Source organism: Platichthys flesus, chromosome 13 (genome assembly GCF_949316205.1).
Source record: "Platichthys flesus chromosome 13, fPlaFle2.1, whole genome shotgun sequence".
Taxonomy (NCBI): Eukaryota; Metazoa; Chordata; class Actinopteri; order Pleuronectiformes; family Pleuronectidae; genus Platichthys; species Platichthys flesus.
Genome location: NC_084957.1, coordinates 3,662,073 through 3,680,531, shown reverse-complemented (window position 1 = coordinate 3,680,531; position 18,459 = coordinate 3,662,073). Strand labels below are relative to the sequence as shown.

Genomic DNA, 18,459 nt, shown 5'->3' with positions numbered 1-18,459 from the left:
CATTTGTCCCGACTAATGACTCTTTGAAAGACGGATGTTTCAGGAGCACAGTTAACATGTGCAGTCAGTGTCTTGAATGAGCTCAGTGAGACTGCAGTCAGGTCACTTTGCAGTGAGACATGTACACTGTAAAAAGATAAAACTGCTTTGTTACATCACATTAACTCTTTACTCAGGTTACGTCTGTTCAAGGTTTCTGTTATTTACTCGTCTTAAACTGCTTGGAAAGTTAGAGAGTAGAGAAACACTACACAAAGGGGCCTTCATAGTTACATTTTTCAAGTAAACTTACAATAATATACTTAATTTCATGGCAGTAATTATTTATTGACATAAAAGCTTTTTTAAACTTGGGGACTTCAGTTCTTTTGTCAGACACTAATCTCCAGAATCTGAACCTTAGAATTCAGTCTTTACAGAAACAACCATTCAGAAGCTTTTCCTTTTTCCCCCATCGGTCCTGTACAGCAAGTTTTTCTGTTCCATCCAGAGGCCGTGTGCAAACGGCAGAATCAGGCAAAGTGAGGATTGATGGCCCTGACAGACATTACTTCATGGTCTCAGACTATAACTGCCTTCCACCACGTTGTGCCTGCCAAAGTAACTCTCAGATTTACGTATAGTTCTTAGCAAATGTTGATGATGTGGAAAGAATGATTAAATAATAAAGAAACATAAAGGTGAACTGACAAAGGTCAAGGTCAGCTTGACATCACAACAGAGCTCCACAGGGTCTAAGTCAACACCCACTTGTTTCGGAGCTGTGGTTCATCCAGACCATAATAACTTTGGTTCTCCAAGACGGTGACACAATTATGTTGACGACCCACCACTCGAAAAAAAAAACATAATTAGGCTGCACAGAAACGCAGAGTAATTTGTTCCTGCTGTTCCTCCAGAGCCGTGTTGGGACACATCGCTGACACTCAGCACTGACTTTAATGTTCCAGAGGAAAGATCTGGTTTTTCTATAGATCTGCTTCGAGTTAAGCCGGTGAAGCCGAGTCGGTTGTAATCGTGTTTGTCATATAAGCTCAGCGCTGAAAGGAACTTGAAAAACACAATTCATCTTCTAGCAATAAAATGTGGGTGTGATAATAAATCTAGTGCAGATAGAGCTAGTTGTAATTCCACTGCATATTTTCCAATGCAGTTTTATTAAACATGGATTAACCCCTTGTAGACGAATTTCGCAAATTTGCTTCAAACCCCATTCCGGTCTTAATGCCTCCGAGGTGCCGATTGTGCCTGATGGTGCAAATACTACACATACCAAGGAAGGTATTGGATGCACGCTGCCGCCATCTAGTGGTTGGAGTGGAAAATATATACTATTCAATTTCAAGCAAAAGCAGGATCAATATAATGATCTACATATCAAAATTTGTTAAATTTAGGTTATGCCCCATTATGCCTAATGTCTCTAATTTGCCTAATTTGCCTCATACCTAAATTTATATCTTATGTATATGCTATATTGAAATTAACAATCTCCACTTAATTTAGTATCTGTATGACAGCCAAAAACACCAATAATCTTTTTTTTATATATAATTGGAAATTAATCCAGGCAATAAGGGGATAACATGCTTTTATCTGGAACATACAAATAAACCCAAACCACAAACTCTCACCCAGGAGAGTCTGGCTGTGGACTCTGATGTTTGTCAGTCAGCAGGTAACATGGGAGCAGATAGGACCCTGTCACTGGCATCAGAGTGTTTACCTACTGACATCCAGGTTCTGATGCTTCAGACTGTTTCCTTCCAAGGGTCATTTTTTGGATTTCACTGGTCAACAAACCCAGCTGTTGTTAGAAAATGCTGATATATGTCACGTACGGGCTGCTGTTCACATACTTGGCCTTGCCTGGGATCTTACTCGGGGATTTGGCCTTCCGATGTCCGAGCTGCACCGCGGAGCGCTTGGCGGCGTGTCCCAAAGTCACGCCTCTATGTACAGAAATAGTGCGGGAGCCGGGCTGCGGCTGCTGTCCGATGTGTGCCCGGGTGGAGGGGGAGCTGTGTGGGGTCTACACGCCGCGCTGCTCCGGGGGCCTGAGGTGCTACCCGAGCTCGGGGGCCGACTTTCCTCTGCAGCAGCTCATCCAGGGTTTAGGTCGATGTGGACATCAGGTGGAAGTAGATGTCACGACAAGTCTGAACAACCAGGCAGCAACAAATGGTGAGTTTCTTCCTCCTGAGAGCAACACAGGGACTCCAATTGTTCATATACTAATAATGGATCAAATTACTCTGTGTTGTGTATTCAAGTCTCTTTTAGTTCACTGTTTAGGCCTCATGACCCACAGACTCTATCTAGATCAAAACAGAGCTAGAAGGACGACATCTTGTCACCGCCCATGAGGGATATTCAGCTGCAACATGCAACTTCACCACTAGATGTCACTACATTATGCACACTGAACCTTTAAGTCTTTGTATTGATGTTTACTTTCTTTCCCCACCTAAAATCAACCAAATGCAACTCATATGGTTTCTATAATTAAAAAACTCTCACTGTCGGGTACTGTCAAAGTACATTTAGGCCTTTATCGTTAATATAAACAAAAATAAATAACGTAAATTGATGTCAAACCTGTTATGACTTGTCTTCACTCTTTTAGTTACAATGCAAGTTACTGTTGATGAAAGGATGAACATCAAAGTGTGTTTGAGGTCATGGTATAGTGTTACTCTTTAAAAGTGTGTGATGTTACACTGCAGAGCTGTATCTGTTGAAGCCTCTTTAATAGATTGTGCGACTTGTCCTCTGCCAGGTGCTTTTATTCTGTAATTGAACACAGACAAGCCAGTTTTGACCCGTCATCATATTTGGTTATGAAGGTCAATCAATTAGAATAAGGAAGTTTCCCACCGAGTCTAAACAATCTATCTCACTGCAGGACTCTGTTTTGTGTCGTCTACATCAAACACGTTCGTTCACAACAAGCACTCCACAGAAGTGACCCAGAAATCCTGCCGGGGACACGGACATGTTTTCTCTTTGCTCTCCCACGTTACAGTTACAGTCGGGTGAAAGGGTCTCTATTGATTCCCTGAAAATGAATGTTGACATATGCGATGTGTTTGGCAGACGGCGGGAGGCCCACATCTGTCGGAGCAAACAAGCGGTATCCTTACGCTGAACCCGTAGCATGTGTGTGACCCACGGATCCTCAGAGCTCTGCTATCGGGAGCTTCTCATTTTGATGAGGGGTTACTCACACTACAGATTCTCTTCAGGAAGGTGTCGGGAGAAGCTGCAGGTGTGCATGGCAATCATAGTTCTTGAATCAGACTAAGTTTCCTTCTCATATCTCTTCTCCTGTCCTCCATAAGGACCATGCTTTGAGTATTTGCTGACTTGAAAACGAGCAGAGGTGACGAATCTTCATTTGGTTTGAGTCACCACAGACTCCGAGGGTTCTGGTGGGAGAGGCTTTGTAAAAACAGGCCGTGTTCCATCCTCAGTATATTCAGCTGAGCCCGATGGACCCGTCGGTGCTCTCCAGTCAGATTTACCGTCTTCGCTGATCAAACCAGTTTCGAGCACATGAAGAGAAAGCCGACAGCGAGTGTCAGTGGAACGTGCGGTTTGCCCTCGGTTCACGGTGTTGTGTTTGGCTTCTCCAGCGTGAGTAACTGCGCCGGCCGTCAGATGTCGACATCTGCCTCCTTTGTACCTATTAAAATGCACATTTTGACTTTCATTTTTCTGGAGCTCTGTTGTGGTTAATCGGTGTGATGCTGAGTTCAGATGGAAAGATCCTCGCCGAGCTGAAGTAAACAACATCGAAGCCTGAGAAAACAGAGTCCAGAGTTCAGACGAACCACCGCAGCTCGCACACGTCACATCGTCTTTCACATTTTGACATCGTTTTGTGCTTTCACTCTGCTGATGTCATTGACGTAGCGTTTACCACCTCCGCTCCCACTCCACCTCCTGTGCTTCTACCAATTTCCACATGGCAAATGTGACAGGGAACGGCAACGCTGATGTTTAGAAATCCATGGCTTTGGTTCTTCCAATCTGAACATGTGGCACATCCTCTGCAGTGTTTCCAGTTCAGCTATTTTTGTAATGGGAGTGGACTCTCCGTCACGGTTCACCGAGGTTTCAGCCTGGTGACAAGTTTGAGCCGAAATCCCCAAAAGAATCTGAACGTTTCTCTTCCCTCGAGTCCTGGACAAAGAGGATGAACTGGAAATGAACCTCTCACGAGGCATTGAAGTCAGATCCATGGTTGTGGAGCATCTGTCAGTGACATGGATGTTTCATTAATCAACATGAACAGCTCATCAGTCACTCTGGGTCCATACTGTAGCTGTGGCTCAGGGGGTAGAGCGGGTTGTCGTCTTACCAGCGTTTTGGAGGTTAGTTCCCAGTTTTTCCCATTCCGCTTGCCTTAGTGCCTTTGGGCAAGATACTGATCCCCAATTTGCCTTTATTTCCACAAGTCTCTGTCCGTCTATCAGTGTGAATATCATTTGGTGTCTTTAAATCCAACACTTGAAATTTGTATTAACAATAACATTTACATATTTGTGGATAGAGCCACTGTTAGTGAGAGAGGGGAAATTGCACTTGTAGTAGTTTGAATATCAGGGACTCTGCTCCATGTCTGTCTCAGGGATCTCCACTGGTTATGACTTCTTATATTTGTTCTTCTTTTTAATGTTTTAAATTATATCCAAGTACACTACACAACTGTCAGAGGAAAAAGTAACCCTCAGAAGTGAGAGAGCAGTAATAAGCTTGTTTAAAAATGTATTCACTGAAAGTTAAAAAAACCTAGAAGCCAGATTTAAGGTAAGAATCTCCGGCTCAGTGCTTCTATTCTGAAATGATTATTATTTATGATGTTGACCATGTAATGTTGCCATGGACTCCAGACCTGGAAGCAGTTTGACAGGGACTTTGGCGAGTTGACACGTTGAAAGTGCACAGTCCAAAACCAATCTGGCATTTTATCCAAATGTGTCACGGGTCTCCGAGGAGGCAGCCAAGAGGCAGCAGGAGAAGTCAAGAGTCTGAACTTGTAATTTCTACAGGGCGACACAAATCCAAGCAAAAGCAGGGAAACAAAGGTCAAAGGGCAGAGCTGAGGCAAAATCCAGAAAACACAGAGGAGGTCACGATCGTGATCCAAACGTTCTGTAAACTGGAGAGGGAATGAGGGAATGAGGGAATGAGGGAATGAGGGAATGGGAAACGCCAGCAGGTGACTGGGGAGTGGGGCAGTCTGAAGTGACAACTGGAAGGATTTAAAGTTCGGAAAAAAAGGTTCAGAAGTACAACTGGCCTTTCAGGGAATTCAATATAAATCCAGTTGTCTATATTCAGAACTGATAGAGGAGGTAGTCTGCCCCTTATGTACTGGGGGTGTGGAGGTCTGATGGTGGACCACCTCTGACTTCTCCTCCTGAAGTTCTGACTGCCTGTAGCCTCTCTCTGAGCTCAGTGCTGGCTCCTGGCTCTCGTGGTGCCCTGGACCCCTTCTGGCTGCTCTGCTGGATGCTCTGCTGGATGCTCTGCTGGATGCTCTGCTATCTGTGGAGCATGAGCGCTCTCTTGTGGGGTCCGTTGGTTCGATGAAGCAGCTCTCTCACTTGTCTGTAGGGATTCGGCCACTGAAATACAAATGTTCCTCCTTCCGGCTCTCAGCTAACTTCTTGTTGTCCTGTTTTGTGTCCTAAGTCGTCCACAGCCTTGTCTTGTAACCAGAATGACTTTAGTCTGTTCATCCTGCGGCTCTTGTCCTCCTGCTGGATGCTCATATTGTGCTTCCTGACTCTGGCTTAAACCACTGCTCAAATCCAACAGCAGCTCAGGTATAGATCCACATCCTGACTGGAGCCTTGGCCTCGGTAAACAGGAAGCCTAACAGCTTGTGTTGAAAAGTCACATCATTTATGATATGATAACAATGTCAGATCAGATACATGAGTAAAGAATGGCTGAAGTACATTTACTCAATTACTCTGTACAATTAGGAGGTACTTATACTTTGACTCAACACACTCCTTTTACAAGTTCAGATTACAATTTACAAAAATGTTCATTCATATATAATTATATATTTATAATTATATATATTCTTTATGGAGAAATAAAACTTGTGTAGTTTTGTGAAAGTTCGTCACCTTGACTTTAGAGTAAACTTTTCCAGTCTGACGAACACTGTAGTGGTGCCACTTGGCAACAGTTGTCTCTTTAAACTACAAAGGCGGCTTCCTTTTGTTCAGATCACACACACACAAACACACACACACACACACAGACACACACAGCCGGCCACATGGAAGCATAGAAACATGAAGAGTTGAAAGAAACCGTAACAGTGAGAAAGGTTTGAGGGGAATCTCTGGCTGAAATCTGCATTATTCCGTTTCTGTGTGTACAGTTGCCAGCAGAGCAGCGTTTGAAGTGGTCGAGCCTTTAGAGACGAGTCCTCTGCGCTGACAATGGGTTGACGTTCTCCGAGGCCACTTTCGGTGGATTGTGTGAGGCGCAGCTCCAGCGTATAAGATAACAGGGCAAATACATTAATGCTACGCAACCGTGGAAAGACATTACTCATGCCGGTGCTGTGAGAGAGCCGTGAAAGCGTTGCTCAAAGGCAACACTTAGCGCCAGCGCTCCCAGCAGCTCCAGACAGGTAGTTTCTATGGAGCTGAAGAGAGAATCAACAACAGAGTATATGCAGATGACAGCTGTTGGCTTAAGACGTGTTTTCTCTTCTCCGTGAAACATGCCGTCATGGGTTTGTCTAGTTGTCTATAGAAAACAAGGTCTTCAACACAACTATAGAAACCCCTTTACAGTCCGTCTATATTTACATCGCGGTTCGCTTGACAACAATACAACACTTTCTGTTGCCTCATCATATAAACCACTTTATCCCATATACAACCAGGCTAAAATGAAAAGCTGTCAAACTGTCTCTTGCATCAGACTACATGGGAGATTCTTTCAGTTTTTATGAACGCAACTTAACACAACTTAACCATGATTCTAGGCTTGCAGGCTCAAACAGAGTTATCACGTTTAACCATAGCCGACAATCTGCAGTGATTACAGTCAATTTACTTAAATCCTCAGCTCTTAAACAAGGAAGAACAAGGTATAAACAAGGATGTTATGATTTTCAGTCAGCGTGAAATCTGCCTTGACGATCCGACAGTCCGGTGTTTTCTTCCCACAGAGAAATATCTCATCCAACACATAATCAGGCACGAAGGATTCCCAGTAAACCTGGATATCACCTGAATAAACCAGTTTATATGTCTCCAGCTGCTTTGATTTCTCTCATTCTTACCCGCTGAGCCACAGCCGCCCCAACATGGCTTCGATTGAGATGTCTTCACATGCAGGGACCTTGCTGCCAGCAACATTAGGTCATTTCTACTTCGAGACCCTTTGTGGCCACATTTGTTTGAAACAATCCAAAAGTGCACTGAAAAAAACAAAAACAACTTCCTAACTCACGAGCAGAGCTGCCACAATAAGAGCTGAAGGCTTAACGTGACATGTACGACAGTTTCTGTTGCAGTGGATAAGCCGTAATTACTTAGGTTAACATGTTAACACCTGGGAGAATGTGCACTGGAGTCTACGTGCACAGACGCGCGGGAACATGCACAGAATCATTTCAGTTGGTGTCATAGTGTGTGAAAGCAGCTCTGGACACATTGTGACATCACAGACTCGAGCGCAGCTTACACACAGAAACCTATAGAGGAATCGATGGCCAAAAATATATTGAAAATAAAAAGCAATTGTTAAAATCAAATACATTTTTGAAAATGGAACATATTGACCTCCTGAAGTCGGCACCAGGTACAAAGGGTTACTTTGATTGGGTCTACAATTTCTTTCTCTTGAAGTTTGAAGAAAATTTTGAAGGATGTTTCATAAACAAGATAATAACAAGAACATTTTTTAAGGACAAGTGATTTCTACCAGTGCAGACATTTCTAAATTGTGGATATTTAAACTTCACTGAAAACAAATGACATCTTCTAAACTCAACAGCAAATTTGACTTACAAACGACATGACAGACCTTTTTTGTTGTAGAGCCAAACTCACCTAGTGTTAAACACGTGGCAGAATGTGAACTGAAACTCATGTTTCACTTCACGTGCGACAAAACAGACAAATCTCCATCTCACTGTTTTCACAGGTGAACACGCACAGAAGAGTCAGAGTCATAGTTTGTGTACGCAGCTCTGGAGATTTGCTGGAGGGCCTTTCTCTCTCGGGAATGAGTTACAATCCCCAGGTTTTGACAGTGCTAATTATACACACACACGCACACACACACACACACACACACACACACACAGGTTATTTCCCTACCCCCACAAAAAAATCTTTACTCAGCAAGAAAATCTTCATCTGACACGTTTCATCATGAGTCTGGAAATGAGTAAAGACCTGGAACTTGTACTTTGAAGAAAGTGTAACCAAGTTCACCAGGATATTATTGTTTTTATAACATTGGTGCTTTCTGATAACCTGTAGTACGAAGCTGTCTCTGTCTGCCTTGGGATTTCCTTCCAAGCTTTGAGTGCATTATCATCATTAATTATAAACGACATTGTTAGAAGCACAATGAATCAGTGAGTGTGTTTCGAGAGAATCAAATGTAAATATTCACGTTACAAAACTTAAGGGAAACAATAACACAAATGTAACATTGCTTTGTTTTAGTTTGTGTTTCTGTGTGTTAGGGATGGATCTGTTATTTTAAGTAATGAAATAGAAATCAAGCGGATTCAACAATCAGTGTAATCATGGGGGGGGGGGGGTGTTGATCAGCATCAGTGGTGTGTGACAGTGTGTTGACGGATGTACGGTGCGTTGTTGTGGTGCGGAAATGAAGTAACAAAAACAAACAGTGCAGGCATCATTGGTTGCGTGGGGGGGGGGGGGGGGGGGAGTCACTGACAACTGAAGGGTCTGCTTTTATAACCAGCAACACTGGCCAGGTGCTCCCAGTAAGACTGATCCCCCTTTGCTCCTCCCAGTTTAAATCCTGAAAGAGACAAACTATAACGAAACACAGGGATGGGCGGTACTTATGATACATGCATTCAAAATAAGTACTTGAAACACAAATCTGAGATGCAAGTGGCTGGATCTCATAATGTTATAAACCTGAGTGATCTGGATGTAGAAGAGATCCCGGCAGCTCTGTTCACACAATCACCACAGTAATAACACACATTGCAACGCCTGACTGTCCAGTGTGAGGTGAGGTATGAGGGACACAGGATGCCCTGAGGACACAGCGCGGCTTTGTCTTCTAATTCCAGGATTAAAATGGCTTATAAAAGGGAAAAGGCCTGTTATTAGAAAAATATTTACTTTTAATAGCAAGCTTGTGATTAAAGAATAGGTAAATGTAGAGAATGTGTCTGTGTGTGTGTGTGATAGTCTGTGTGTGTCTGTGTGTGTGTGGGTGTGTGTAGGTGTGGGTGTGTACAACATCTGCCAATTAAATACATACCTAGAAGCAGGATACAGATTACTGTCATGCTCAGAAAACAGACTCTGAAGGAGGATTTCTAGGAACCTGCAATTATCGAATGTCACACAGGGATTAAAATCAGAAACGCTGACATGGCCTTGAAAAGCTCCGGACCCGGTGTGTTTCCACGGAGGCAGATGTTTTCGTATATGTCTGACTTTTTTTAAATATTTGTGTGTTTACTCTATGCAGAGGTGCACGGGACGGAGAACCCACTCACCAAGAGGCCGGCCATAGATGCCTGGAGCTGGCAGGAGTCGGCCAGGAAGCAGCACATGAACGAGCGCAAATCCAAGATGAGGATAAATCCGCTGGTGGACCCGCGGCCCCCGAGAGTGTCTCAGGTCAGGACTCAGGCCTACAGACCTCCATGAGGGACACTACACTACACAGGGAATCATCTCCTCACAAATAGATGTCATAGGCACTGGAGGGTTTAGTGGAAGTTGATGTTCTATGAACTTTTGTCCCCAGTTTGACAGTAAATGGCAAAGTGCAGTAAAAGCCTCAGTTCCTCCCACGTGCTGTGTGAGCAGCGGTGGTACAACACTGCCCTCCTCTGGGCACACGTCCATTCAGACATGTTGATGTGCACAGACACACACTTGTCATCATTTTTTACCACTTCTTATGCACTTGAATTCATCCTTGGAGACTCAGTCTAACCGTACTGAGGCCCTATATTCACCCAACTCCACGACTTTACCCTCATTTTAGCAAAAGACAAGGTTAAGAGAACACATTTGTGCGACTGTTGTGTTTAATGTTATTGTTGCATCCAATTGTTGAGCAGAATCTTGTAAGTTATTCAAGAATTTATGAAAATACACTGAAAATCAGATCATTTGGCTATAAAAGTCAGAATCTGAAATACTAACTACACAAACACACACAGACACACACACACACATATATTTATATCTACTTCTGAGAATTTGTTGACAGCTTTCTAATTATGTCGAGCCGCATTCAGCCGGAGTCTTAGCTTGAGTAGCTGCACATAATGAGCATCCTCATGATGAGAAGAGATGTTGTTCCTGCTCCACAATGGAGTTTGTGCTGGCAGCTCGGTACAGTCTATACAGTAGATCTCACATTCCCCCCCGACAATTTCACAGTCTCAAAGGCAGCCTCGCAAAAATAATAACAGTTCCTGGAACCTCCTTTATGGTTTTCGGCGTAGACACACAGATATTCTTTCTGTTTCATGCAAATGAGCTTGGACGCGCCGAGGAGGCCCACATGCATCTCGACGTGCACGAACAATGATATGCATTTCCCTGATTTTCTCCCTCACTTAACTCCCTCCGTCTGCGGCAAAACAAAACCAAACAAAACAAGGAGAACTCACGAGCCGACGAGTCCAAAACAATAGTAAAGATCATTAGAAGCAACAAAAGAGAGAATGCAGGAGATGGAGTTGTGCAGCTGGGCAGGCGGGGGGGGGATGTTCAGACAGCTGGTGTTAAGCATGGATGCTCCTCGGTGTGGGTGGCCATGTGAGGTCAAACACTGCCGAGCGCATTCCTCGCTGTCAGAGCCGGGGTCGCGTCACTTTTGCAACATGAATACCTCTAAAACATTCAGATTGTTTTTCAGCTAAAACCTCTTTTTGCATCACGTTGATGTTTTCATGTAAACACGTCGTCTCGTCTGAAGTGGAACCATCAACCAACACACTTTGTTTTTTAACTAAACTCTGACACTCAAGTATGATCTGTGTCATCAGGCAACAACAAGGACCACAGGTTCTGCTGACAAAATGTTTTCATTGCATTTAAGAGAAGTGTCATTAAAGTATAAAACAGTAAATGTTCCATCTGCAAGATGTTCAACATTAATAAAGCAGCAAAAACTGTTTTTCAGTTATGATAAAGTGCACAAACTTCTATTATGTAGGTCACTCTAACTTTTTAGGTCACTTCAACTTCTATTTTCTTATACAATTGTATTGTAATGCCCATTTTGTCACCTCTATATTACAATATGTTTTGTTTGTTGTACTTGTCTGTGCATTAATTCGGTTATTTTGGTAAATTAATACTTGACTTGGATAATTTTTTCTTGGAAAGTCTTTGTTTGAGAAGAAGTGATGTCACCAGAACCTCTGTGGCCTGTCCATCATCTCAGCCCAGCAGCTTCTTGTACCGTTGAACCATGCTGATAAATATTTGATTTATATCCTTAACGCCTCAAACTGGATCCAGGGCCTTTCCATTTTGTTTGTGAAAGTGATACCTCACATGTATGGGAGCCAGGAAGCAGATCCTGAGCAGTGGATTAATGTGGCTCTTTATTATAAGAGACAGAGAGAAGCAAGGAGTCAAAACCTGAGAGACAGAGAGTGTAAGAGAGAGAGAGAGAGAGAGAGAGAGAGAGATAGAGTCCCAGTGAGAAGGAGAGAATACCATTCATCCATATGTTCAGATCTCTGATAAGGTTCGTGGCAGACTGCGCCTCCTCCTGCTCCTCTTTCTCATCCTCAGCCATTAATCATAAGACTGGACCCCTCTGATCCCACTGGCAGACTGGTACACTGTGTGTGTGTGTCTGTGTGTGAGTGTGTGTGTGTGTGTGCCCACTTCCTGAGTTACATGGTATAGCCACTCATGTTCCACTCCACTGTAAATGTTTATATTTGGGACAGAAGCATTGTATTCTGCCGTTGTTTTGTCTTAAAGTATTTCTTACCTTTAGTTTTAGTTATTTTCCCCTCTGACCGTGTTTGTGAATCTGCCCCTAGTGGCCGAGGACAGGAGCCGCGGTCGTCTTCAGTGTGAATAACTGTCCCCTCTCTGTCCCGTCCCCTCAGAGCGCCTGTCAGCAGGAGCTGGACATGGTCTTGGAGGAGATCTCCAAAATGACCTCTGAGGACAACAGAGGCCCGCTGGAGGACCTGTACGGGCTCAAGTTCCCAAACTGCGACAGACACGGACTGTACAACCTCAAACAGGTGAGCCCCGGTCAGTGCACTGGTCCCACCACACAAACCAGCTCTGTTTGTCGAGTCAGCTGTTTAGTGGGAGCTGCATAAGGGACAATAGACACCACTGAGTCAAAGGGGAAACACAATTCTCCCCTGATACAGAGAACAATTTAGTATTTGGTGTATTAACCTGTCAAACAAAACTGGGAAATACGCCATAAAATTAAAATACAATAAATAATAAACTTTCCCCGAGCTGCAAGAGGAAGACTTAACAAATTGAAATAGAATGTGGGAAAATGTTTCTTGGACTGAAACGGTGACTGGCTGAAACCGAAGTGTTTGGGAAGAACATGCGGCACATGGTGTGAAAAGGGCAACGCATACCGATGTGAGCACATCATCCCAGCAGCGAGGCAGGGTGGAGGGAGCATCGAGAGCTGGAGCTGCTCCTCTGGGTCCGAACAGCTCTGAGGGGAAAAATGACTTCCAGAGTCTGTGAAGGTATCACACAGGAGAACATCCGGGTGGCCTTCAGCCAGCTGAGGCTCAGTAGGACAGAGACTCTAAGCATTGAAGAAGTAGGATGAGTTGAAAGTCAGAAAAATCCTCTAGAACCCGAACTCAGCACGATACAGAATCTGTTGGAGGACCTGGAGAGACATTCTGAAAACGTCCCTGTTCCTCCTGGAGGTTTGGGTCTGACCAGCAGCTAAAGTGGGGGAGCTCAATTGACTTTGCTCTTTCCATGGAAGCTGATACTGGTTTTTAACACACCACAGATTATAATTGTGTTGCTTGTCTGTCTCTACTTGTGACTAAGATGAATTCATGTATCAAAAAAAAGAAGGTTACTCCCAGTACTCGTTGTGCAGACGTGCATCACAGAGACCTTCAGAACTTTTTCATTCCCAAAGTTTTCCAGAGAAACCCCAAAGCAACACCACATCACTACTGAGCAAATAAACAAAAAACAAAGCCTATCAATTTCTCAACCGGAGCTCTGACTACATTGTCCCACACCCCCAGCTTCCTGAGACAGAAATCCTGCCGCCGTGACAAATTCACCAAACTCTGTTTAGAATTCCCCGATGTCAGTGGTGGACTTTTTGCAACACGGCAGCTAGAGCACATCTAGTAATCCAGAAACATTTGGCTTCTGAACCTGAATGCTGCAGGCCACTGGAAAAACTTGTAATTCAGATCCAGCTCCAGATGATGGATGATCCGTATCACATCCTCTTTCAAAATAAAAAAAAAATGAATAATGAATCACACGGACGGAAAAAAAACGATTGGCTGCTCACTATGGGCGGGAACTTCCCCAAATGTCACGGTGCTGGCCACACCTCTAGTCCGTGATGTCACAGCAGGTGTTTTCCATCCGATGTCCAAGACAAAGCACCTGCTGTGACATCACTCGTGGGCCCGTGGAGCTCACTGGTGTCTTACTGGTTCATGATGAAGTGAAACCAGAGCCCAGAGTGGTTGCAGATGTCATCAGGTTGTTCTGGTAGTTGTTGTGAGTAGTACCAGTGACTTTAATAAAAAGGAAACTGGTTTTGTTGTGAGCAGTTGTGTTGAAGATCCTCGTTGTCTACACGTGTAACACATTTAAAGTTGGCTCTTTCTTTTTCCTCTTTCTCTTGACCTCTCTCTGCGCTCGGCTCACCCACACACTGACACACACTGTACATATCATTAGGTGCAGCTCTTCCTTGGATTTCCCCTCTGTGCTTTCAGTCTGAGTCACTCTCTCTCACACACACACACACGTACATGCACACACACACAGACACACACTCTGAATTCTCATGTATCGCCCTGGCAAAATCTTCCTGGCAAAACATCCACCCCTCCCTCCTGCCACCACTCTGCACACAGCCACCCCCTCCCTCTTTTTCTTTTTTCATAAACTTTCACACCCTCCTCATCATCATCATCCCTCGCTGCCTGTTGTTAGACACACACACACACACACACAGACACACACACACACACACACAGACGAATGTGTGAGAGATGTTGTCATCGAGAATGAGGCAACAAGCTTCTGAGCTCAAGGTTACAAGGCAATAAAACTGTTTGGCGACCATCATGGGAAGACTTTCGTTAAGCTGAGGAATGAGCCGAGCTTCCGACCGGGGGCCAGAGTCTGAACTCTGCTCATCCATGGAAATCAGACAGCGGAGGACAAACAAGGTCACATATCCAGCGTTCGGTCTTTTTACGAGGATAGTCGAGCAGAAGAGAAGACTTGAAAAGGTGCCACAGTTTCTTTAAAGCAGGGCTCTCAACCACTCGGCCAATTTTCATCACTGGTCACAAACAACAGCATTGTCTCGGACCGGAGTCCCCGGTTCCCAGGGAGGAACACTGTACCTCCTCAACACTCGGCTCCCTTTTGGAGTTGTCCCTCCTTGTCGCGCGGTAATTACTGTAACTGTCACTTTTTTTGTTCTTTTGCAGCGAAGGAAGAAAATGGAAAGTCTTTTCTTCGCCCCCGGCTCTTCGTTCTTTCCGCCGTCCTCCTTCTCAGCCGCCCCGCGTGCGCAGCGTAAACTGTGTCCACTTCAATTAGGACCTCGTTTCTGAGTGGAAGGGGGGGCTCCGCGGGGGGGCCGGCCTACTGGCATGCCTCTGTGTGTGTGTGTGTGTGTGTTTGTGTGTGTGAATGTGTCTGTGATGGCATGTGTGCGGCTGGGGATGGGTTGTGGTTTGGGGGGCATGACCTGAGGATGGGCTGTTATTGGGTGAGTGTTGTCCCACCCAAACCATAGCCCTCACTCTCATCCAATGGCCCCCCGCCATCGGTAGCTACACACACACACACACACACACACACACACAAACACACATCTTGAGCCACCATACGCCATGCTTCATTAGTGCACCCCCCCTGCTTCCCACTGTGCATCCTTACCCCTCCCTCCTTTTTTTCCAGTGTTTTCCAACTTGTCCAGTTTGTGTTTTTCTCTCCCTCTCCCCAGTGCAACATGTCCACCCACGGCCAGCGGGGTGAGTGCTGGTGCGTTAACCCGTTAACCGGGGTCCAGATCCCGACGACGCCCAGAGTCCGAGGGGACCCCAACTGTTACCAGTTCCAGGAGGAGATCAGAGAGATGCCCACCACTGCCACCTCCCACTAACACAAGCTCAGCTAAAGGCCATGAGGCGACGTTTCCTTCAGAACTCTGTCAGGATCTCTGTGTGGTTCTATCAACATGTAAATAAAGTGAAAAGACCCAAACCAGCAGCTCGGTGTATCTCTCAGTGGTTTATGAATATTTTTTATTGAACATTTTAATGTAACAGTGTTAATCTAACTTATTTAAAAGTGTTTCCCGTGAACCCACACCTGCTTGTGTCACTCAAGATGAATTACACATTACAGTGATAACACTGGAAACTGCTGCGGGGCATCGACATAGTTATCACTGCTTTGTGTGCCCACGCTGATGTGTGTGTGTTTGTCTGTGTGTGTGTGTGTGTTTGTTTATGTTGCCGGGGGTTACAAATGAAGTGTTGACAAGAAGAGGGAATAGGATGGAGGGGTGGGGGGGGGGGGGGGGGGCTGACATTGACAAATGTGACACTAAGTAGGTAAAGGTGTCTATGAATAAACCAACCAGCCTTACACACATACACTCTCAAATACACACACACACACAAAGACGCAATATGAATGTGTAATATGATTGTATTTTGTCGGGCCTGTTGATTTTTTACTACATATCCGTGTTCTTAAGACTTCAGACACGTTGTACATGATGTTGTTTTCGAGTTGAACATGAATGTCGGGGCTTGCGTACACTTGCATGTGACCGCACGAGCAGCAAGGAGCCATGTTGTGTGTCTGTTGTGTTTGTTTTACTACGTCTGAAGAAGGACTCACCTTGGCTGTGGCCCTGTTTATCCACCTGAGACTCCAGAGCTTCCCCCCCCCCCACACACACCTCCATCGGCAAGTGAGTAGATGATGAGTGGATTTAAATTTGCCGGTGAACTATCCCTTTAAAAACACAAAATAATAAACCAGTGGATGTTGTTGTGAGTGAGATTCTGTGTTAATTCAGGGAGGGCTCGTGTGAAGTCTTTATGTGATGCAGGCTGAGAACGTCCTGTGCTTGGTCCTCCACTATAAAAAAACACTTTGTTCGGGACCTTTTCAAGGATTCCGACCAGAACGAGCATCATGTGAGACGGCTCGTGAGCGGCCTTGGCCACGCAGCCCATCAACCATGCCAGTGTACCAGTTAGCCGAGCGCCAGTCCAAGGGTGCAATTAATCATTCCGTGCAAAACACGAACGCTCCAACAGCTTCGTGCACTTTTTGTGACACGCACAGGTTGTTGTTTTTTTTTTTTATATATTTTTTTTGTGTTATTAATGGCTTGTGTTTTTTTGGCACGGAGTTTGTTTAAATTGTTGACAGCCTGGCCTGGTTGCGCACATTTATCTTGGTTGTGCTTGGTAATTTGAGGCCGGCCTTTCTACAGAGGACAAATCAAAACAAGTGTCTTTTGTCTCGGGTTTAGTCGATCAGGCACAATGGACTGAGGAGAGTTTAGCAGTTGGAACAGTATGGGTTAGTATCTGTGCTTGAGTGATTGTCTCGCCTCTCTTTCCTCTCTCTCTCTCTCTCGTGCTCTCTGTGTGTGTGTGTGTGTTTGTGTGCGTGCATGTGTGCAAAAGCGCTCACGTGTATATTTGTGTTGATTCGCCCTACTTTCCGACTACTATTTCTTCAGTTAGCATCCAGCAGCTTCCGTTGATATGTTGATGGTGGGTCTGAGTCAAAGACGCACGGAAGCTCCACTTGTTGAATGTTAACAAAATAATTGTTGTTTTATCTTTGTTGAAATGACAAGGTGCTCCAATGTCAGCAGGAAGTGAGACAATAGATTCATTGAAAGCAGGGGTGGGGGGGGGGGGGTAAAAGGCAGATTACTGTGTTTCACCGACGTAGAACAGCTGAAGAAAAAAAACCTTCAATTCAGAAAAGCACACTGTAACGGATGTGATGGGACACGAGCAAACCAGGAGGTAAGACTTCAGCTTTATATAATGAGAGTGACACGGTGCAGGCAATAAGTGCACATGTGCTCGTTAACACTTTCACTGCAAGTGCACTGACACTGAACCAGAGGCTGATTCAAACCTCAAACCTTTATTCCATATTCAAATCACTGGTTATTATGATTTGACTTTTATTCATATTGTTCTGTCCATTGGTTTAAACAGGGTTTTACCCATCAAAGTTATTCTATGGATTCCGAGGACTGAAGCATTGATGGGACTCAAAGTATTTTAATGTTCAGCCTCATTTCCTCTTCCAAATAAGTTTCCCTCGTCTTGTGTTTATTTACAATGTGTGCTTTTCTAATCCAGTCTTAACTATTTGCGGTGACATAACTGCATTTTAATTACTCATACTACTCCAAAGTTATGTTTTACAGTTACTTAGATGAGTTCAAATTCAACAGAAGCCAGAGAAGAGCCACCACAGAGTTCAGTACCTGCAGATGCTCCTCTTCTGGCTCGTAGGATGTAAAGCAGCAGCCGCTCTGAGTTAGTTTACTTAACATGCAGTTGTGATTCTCACAGTCACTTCCGATCCGCGCTGAAGAACCCTCCATTTGGGATTACGGGTCTAAGTCCATCTCTGATGAAAGGGCTTGGATGCAAACCAGCAGTCACTTGTCTGCCGTCTTCTACCACCAGCATCGGAGGATTCCCAGAGAAAGTCGTGTTATTTACTCTCGACTCCTGTAAATTCTTTTGAATCTCCTTTAATCTCCGTCCCGGTGATGAAAGGAACCGCCATTACCGCTCTGAGAGATGCTATTATACACGAGCCCAAGCAGTGATTTGCAAAGATCCCAATTATGCAGTGTAAACATCTGCATGCTATTTGTAAGCTTTTGTCTTGAAATACCCCCCCCTGTGATTTCTGAAAGTCGCTTTTAATGATAATCAGCCGCGGGCCAATCGAT

General features: G+C 44.6%; 1 protein-coding gene across 2 annotated transcripts; it reads left to right on the top strand.

The window, feature by feature from the left end:
* The first annotated feature begins 1,663 nt into the window (after positions 1-1,663).
* On the top strand, positions 1,664-15,719 carry LOC133966933 (insulin-like growth factor-binding protein 2-B). Of its 2 annotated transcripts, none has more exons than XM_062402051.1 (4): positions 1,664-2,184; positions 9,730-9,881; positions 12,350-12,490; positions 14,933-15,444. In XM_062402051.1, exons 1-4 carry the CDS (start codon positions 1,821-1,823, stop codon positions 15,056-15,058), a joined length of 783 nt encoding a protein of 260 aa, XP_062258035.1. In that variant the 5' UTR covers positions 1,664-1,820; the 3' UTR covers positions 15,059-15,444. The 2 variants fall into 2 exon arrangements, with proteins under 2 accessions (XP_062258035.1, XP_062258034.1); XM_062402050.1 differs by lacking the exon at positions 14,933-15,444 and adding an exon at positions 15,454-15,719 and having other exon boundaries at positions 1,667-2,184.
* The last annotated feature ends 2,740 nt before the right edge of the window (positions 15,720-18,459 follow it).